The sequence below is a fragment of the Asparagus officinalis genome, chromosome 3 (assembly GCF_001876935.1).
Source record: "Asparagus officinalis chromosome 3, Aspof.V1, whole genome shotgun sequence".
Lineage (NCBI taxonomy): Eukaryota > Viridiplantae > Streptophyta > Magnoliopsida > Asparagales > Asparagaceae > Asparagus > Asparagus officinalis.
Window position 1 is genome coordinate 54,351,118 of NC_033796.1, and position 6,860 is coordinate 54,357,977.

General features: G+C 38.0%; 1 protein-coding gene across 1 annotated transcript; it reads left to right on the forward strand.

Annotated features, from left to right (window-relative positions):
* Positions 81-1,292, forward strand: LOC109835141. Its single transcript, XM_020403130.1, has one exon. The coding sequence runs from the start codon at positions 81-83 to the stop codon at positions 1,290-1,292; it is 1,212 nt and encodes a 403-aa protein (XP_020258719.1).

The window sequence follows — 6,860 nt, forward strand, 5'->3', positions numbered from 1 at the left end:
CATCGAGGCAGCCTATTTTTGATGGTCGAACACCCGAAGCAGAGCGATTTTTTAAGTTACTTGAACAAGATGATAAGGATATGTATCCAGGATGCAAGAAGTATAAAAAATTGGATGCCGTCGTAAAATTGTACCATATCAAGTGTTTGGGAAATGTGACTAACAAGGCTTTTGATATGTTTTTAGAGCTTTTTAAAGATATGTTTCCTGAGGGAAATTGTTTGCCACGGTCTACTTCACAAGCTAAAAAGATTATTGATGATTTGGGCCTTACTTATGAGAAGATTGATGCTTGCCCTAACGACTGCATGTTGTTTTGGAAAGAGACAACAAACTTAACCGTGTGCTCTACATGTGGTGCGTCAAGATATAAAGTGAAAAAAGTAACAAGAGTTGGTGATAGTTCAACTGGGGATAATTCTATTAAGAAAGTATCAGCTAAGATTCTCCGTTATTTTCCACTAACACCGAGGTTGAAAAGGTTGTATATGTCAAAGCATACTGCAGAATATATGAGATGGCATGCGACCGAATGCCCTAAAGATGGATTTATGAGACACCCGTCAGATTCTCCAGCTTGGAAGCATTTAGATTTGTTGTATCCGAATTTTGCATTTGAAATTCGAAATGTAAGATTGGGTTTGGCAAGCGACGGGTTCAATCCTTTTGCACATATGAGTAGTGATCATAGCACTTGGCCCGTCGTAATTTCTGTTTATAATCTGCCTCCATGGATGTGCATGAAGCAACCCTTCTTGTTTCTTTCTTTACTTATTCCAGGCCCTAATGCACCTGGAAATGATATTGATTTGTACTTGAAACCTTTAATGGATGAGCTAAAGGAGTTATGGGAGGTTGGTGCCAACACTTATGATGTGTTTTCCAATCAGTCATTCAACATGAAAGCTGCTGTGTTGTGGACAATAAATGACTTTCCTGCATATGCGAATCTTTCGGGATGGAGTACGAAGGGGAAGCTTGCATGTCCTCAATGTCATCATCAAACAGTATCAAAACGCCTGCCTAATTGTAAAAAGCAATGTTATTTAGGTAATCGCAGATTTTTGCCCATAGCGCATAGATTTCGAAATGATGGAGCATCATTTGATGGCAAATGCGAGAGGGGTCAAGCACCAAAGATGTTGACCGGGGCCCAGTGTATAGCACAGATGTCTAATCTGACCTTTACCTTTGGGAAATCACCACCTTCAGAATCTGAAACTGATGATATTACACGAAAAAAGAAAAGAAAAAGAAATACTTCAGCTGCCTCCAAAGAACCAAGTGCCTAATTGTAAAAAGCAATGTTATTTGGGTAATCGTAGATTTTTGCCCATAACGCATAGATTTCGAAATGATGGAGCTTCATTTGATGGCAAATGCGAGAGGGGTCAAGCACCAAAGATGTTGACCGGGGCCCAGTGTATAGCACAAATGTCTAATCTGACATTTACCTTTGGGAAAACACCACCTTCAGAATCTGAAACTGATGATATTACACGAAAAAAGAAAAGGAAAAGAAATACTTCTGCTGCCTCCAAAGAACAAAGAAATGGTACTAATAATCCATGGAAAAAGAAAAGTATTTTTTTTCTTTACCATATTGGGAGCATCTTTTGATACATCATAATCTAGATGTTATGCATATTGAGAAGAACGTATCAGAAAAAATTTTGTATACATTGTTGGGCACTTCTAAAAGGACAAAGGATGGACTTGAAGCTCGTGCTGACCTAGAACTTCTCAATATAAGGAAAGGTCTCCATCCAATTCGTGTGGGAGCTAGGACATACTTACCACCTGCAATATTCTCTATGACTAATAAAGAAAAGACGCTATTTTGTCGTGTGTTATCGAAGGTGCGAGTTCCTGATGGATACTCATCAAATGTTGCGAGGTCTGTTGATGTGAAGGATAGAAAAATACATGGTTTGAAGAGTCATGATCATCATGTTATAATGCACCAATTACTCCCGCTTGCGATACGAAGGGTTTTGCCTAGACCTCTTACTCTTGTTTTGCTTGAGTTAAGTGCAATCTTTAGACGGTTGTGTAGTAAGAAAGAATCTGAAGCATCATTCAAGCATTTGGAATATAGGATTGCATTGACTGTATGTTATTCGGAGAAAATGCTCCCTCCTTCATTCTTTGATATAACAGTTCACTTACTAGTTCATCTCGCCCACGAGGCTGCTATTGCTGGACCAGTCCAATATCGATGGATGTATCCCATTGAAAGGTAAAACACAAAAAAATTATTAAACTTTTTGCTTCTAAATTTTACTTGCCTTCTATAACTCAGTTAATGTTTTTTTTCCTCTCGAAAGGTATTTACAAACATTGAAACGATATGTTCGAAATAAAAATTATCCGGAAGGAAGCATTTGCATAGGATATCTTGCAGACGAGGCTTTGGCATTTTGCTCCATGTACTTATCAGACATTGAGACTCGTCATGGTCGTAATGCCGATATTTCTACCCCTCGTGAAGGCTTGTCAATCTTTGCAACGATGTTTCTACCCCTCGTGAAGGCTTGTCAATCTTTGCATACTCAGGTCGTTGTGTGGGTAAAGCCACACAAGTAGATCTTGAAAGAAGCATATGGGAGCAATGTCGCAAATATATTTTGTTCAATTGCAGTGAAGTCAAGTAGATCTTGAAAGAAGCATATGGGAGCAATGTCGCAAATATATTTTGTTCAATTGCAGTGAAGTCTCTCCATTTCTAGAGTGAGATATTTTATTAGATGTTTAGCCCCTTTTTTTGGTATGTCTAGTCCATTAAGTGAATTTTAAGTTCGTACTTTTCTGTTATGGTTAACTTTAATAGAAAAAGGATGGCGGAGTTACGCAAAATCCACCGACAAAAAACTGTTCGAGAAGTAGAGAATTTGAGAAATAAGGAATTTCCTACTTGGTTCCAGAACCATGTAAGTTAATGGCTTCGTAGTTATACAATTATCGTTTTTTGTACCACATTTTTTATAATATATAATTCACTTTGTTAATTATTGCCTCAGGTGAATGATTTGCATGCAAAAGGCGATTCTTCCGTAACGGAAGATTTACGTCGACTTGCTAATGGTCCTAATATGACTGTGAAACAGTATAAAACCTGCATTGTTAATGGTTGCAGATTGCGAATTAAATCGGTTGATGACAATCATAAAAATAGAAATTGTGGAGTCTTTGTTTCTGCACAAACCTCAAGTTATTCTAGTGTGAGGGACAACAATCCGATTACCGGTAATGTTGACTACTGTGGAGTTTTAAAGAATATTTACGAATGTGATTATGGTCTTCCTGGAGAGCCTGAAGGTCATGGATGTAAAGTGGTCTTATTTGATTGTGATTGGGTCAGCAACTCTGGGAAGAAGCTTGATAATTATGGTTTTACCTTAGTGAATTTTAAACACTTGGCACACAACAACGATACATTTATAATAGCTTCACAAGATGTACAAGTGTTTTATGTTTGTGATCCGAAAGACATGGATTGGAATGTTGCTGTTAAATTAAGCCCGAGGGATTTCTTTGATGTCATGGAGAGTGATGATGGATGTCCAACCCATTAAATTCAGATGATTATTATGCCATACCAAATCTTGATGATCGGGCACTAGACGATGAAGAATTACAAGTTAGAACTGATATTCGTGGAACCTTTGTTAACAAGCAGTTACCACTACCAGTTGCTAATGATTCTGTAGGTAATGAGGAAGAGCTTGAGGATGATGATGAGGAAATCAAAGATGATGAAAGTGAGGACAACGAAGAAGAAGTGAATTAGTAGATTTTGTGATTGTATTATTAGTAGAATTTATTCTTTTGAAATTGCACTTGTTTCATTTGTTATTCATTGGATTTACTGCTCATGCATTTTTTTTTGAAAGTGTTTAGTTAATAAATTACTGAAAAACTTGTGAAGTTAGATTTGATAATTGATGCCATACTTTGTGTTTGGGATTTTTAACTATTTAGATGAGTAGAGTTGAGTATTCTGCTTCCAACGAAGAACACAATATAGAAGAGAGTACAGGGGAATTTGATGGCACTCATGATGATAATGGTACGTGTTTTCTTAAATTTTTTGATCAGCTCTTTAGTTCTTCATATGTTGTTATTTCATATTCTAGTTTTATTTGATCAATCTTAAACTTGTGAATCTTTTCCTTTCTCGGTCACTATGCCTTGGATATCTCGTGCTTGAATTCTGATCTGTTCTGTGGAGAATGTTTCATCAAATTGTTATCTATGAAATGCTTCGTATTAATATTTTACACCCTATTTCCCAAAAAAAGGTAAGTTGTGTTGCCTGAATGGATATTCTATTATTATATATTTAAGCAAGAATTTGCTGGGTATGAAAAGCGTTTCTAGAAGAAATCCCAAGTGTTGCGACTTGGGTATCTGATAATTTTGTGTTCTCTGTCTAGACCTCTAAATTGTATATAAGCTAAAATCCTTTCAGATTTTATCTACCAGTAGTAAAAGATCAAATTGTCATTATGGAATTATTAGACTCAAACTGCTATGACATCTCCAACTAGTGCTTCAATTCATCTTCATAGGTGAAAACTTGAATCGTTTGTTCTACAACTGCACTCTCTCAGTAGGTTTATGTCATGGTTAATTTCACATAGACCCCTGAGTAGGCTCAAATGAACATGATCAGACTTTACCATATAGCCATCCTTTAAATGCACATTATCAACGTTCCTCCTTTGAATGCACATTATCAACATATGTTCGTTACATTTAAGATAAGTTCGTTTCCTCCGGATGCGAGAAAATGCAAGGTACTACAATTTTCCATTCCTTTTATTTTATTTTATTTATTTATTTATTTATATATTTTGTTGGTCTCCAGGACAAAGTTACTATTCAGTCACTACACAATTGAGAAATACTATAGCGTAAAGAACAAGGCGATTCTCTTGTAGCTCCAAGCTGCTCTCCAGCAAAAGTAAAACATCAGCATGTACGTAACTGATTTAAAATAATAATGTGCTATTCAACCCATTATATATAACAAACAAGTACAGTTCTACACAGGATAAACTAATCATTGCAGCATATTGGTTTCTGAAGAACATGAAAATTCCATGAATTCTGATCAAACCAAGTGAGGGAATGACAACAATGTTTCATAATGAAACAAGTATATGGAAATTTTGCAACAATCTCATACTACATGGCTCATTATTATATGATGGAGCAGCGGTTATGAGAAATTTCATGATAGCCTCGAGTTTTATTATGATGTTTGCAAAGCTGGGGCGTAACTGGGGATTCTCGTGCCAACATTCACAGTAAAATCTTTGGCTGGGGCGTAACTGGGATTCTTGTCAGAAAGGCTTTTGCTCTGTTATTAACTTTAGTGTATGCAGGTCAAAGGCAAAAGAAAAGAGGGCGTGGTTATGAGAATTAGTAAATATTGATTTCTGATTACTAGACGAGGATATAGTGTGTTCATATATGGTAATGTCAATTTTCCAGCATGATTTAATACTGACAAACACTCCCCTTTTTATTATTGTGTGCACCTAATCTCTTTGATATTAATTATGTTTCCTATGAAATCACCATTATGAAGACAATATGTGATATTACGCCAAAATAAAAGTCGACGACACGATAAAAATGACCAAACAACAACTCCCTAAGCTTGAGCTACTGCTGCAGACAGCAGCTCAGAGAGCTGTCTGCAACAGCAGCAGCTGCTCTTTGGGCTGCTGCTGTGCAGTAATTAGAAAAAAGGGTAAAACCCCTCTATTTTATGTTTGTGCACATGAACGTACACTACGAATTCAAGTCCAATAATATACACTCATACCCCATTTCTCGTTTCGAATGCCTCGAATGAGAAATTTGCTAAATTGTCGACATATCGACCAAAACTCGGGTTTTAATATTCATTTATCTATTTTATATGGTTATTAACTTTAGTGTATGCAGGTCAAATGCAAAAGAAAAGAGGGCGTGGTTATGAGAATTAGTAAATATTGATTTCTGACTACTAGACGAGGATATAGTGTGTTCATATATGGTAATGTCAATTTTCCAGCATGATTTAATACTGGAAAACACTCCCCTTTTTATTATTGTGTGCACCTAATCTCTTTGATAGTAATTATGTTTCCTATGAAATCACCATTATGAAGACAATATGTGATATTACGCCAAAATAAAAGTCGACGACACGATAAAAATGACCAAACAGCAGCTCCCTGAGCTACTGCTACTGCTGCAGACAACAACTCAGAGAGCTGTTGTAGACGGTAAAAAAAAATACCTCTGATAAGCCTACAGGAAATTCGCCCTCAAGAAGTCGCCTGACTAAGCCGCATAGTCGTCAAACGTGCTCGGTTCCAGATTTGCCTGAATAATCGACTCGCCTGCACGAGTTGAGATCAGTTGGAATAACGGAAATTCGTCTTTCACGCAACTCGCCTGCCCGAGTCCAAAGTCGAATCCGCCTGCAAATCTCAAGGCCGCCCGCACCCGCTACCTCACGTGCTAAGATGGGCCTTCCCATCTCTCTCTCTCTCTCTCTCTCTCTCTCTCTCTCTCTCTCTCTCGACCCAAAGGGAGAGGGCACAGTACCCCAAGGCCGTCAAGCGGCCGCGCACAGTACGTACAGTGCGAAGGACTGGACAGGTGTTGAGTCGATCTGAGCATTCATAAATGCGACTCACTTCGGCCGTCTGAGTCAGGAGACGGATCCGCCAGCATTCGGCGAACGGTCCAAACCCACTCGAGTGCCAGGAACACGCCTTCACGCCTCTCTTGGCCTGAAGAGAGAAGACACGGTACTCCAGGCCCGCCAAATAGCCGCCTACAGTACAAGTGAGCAGACA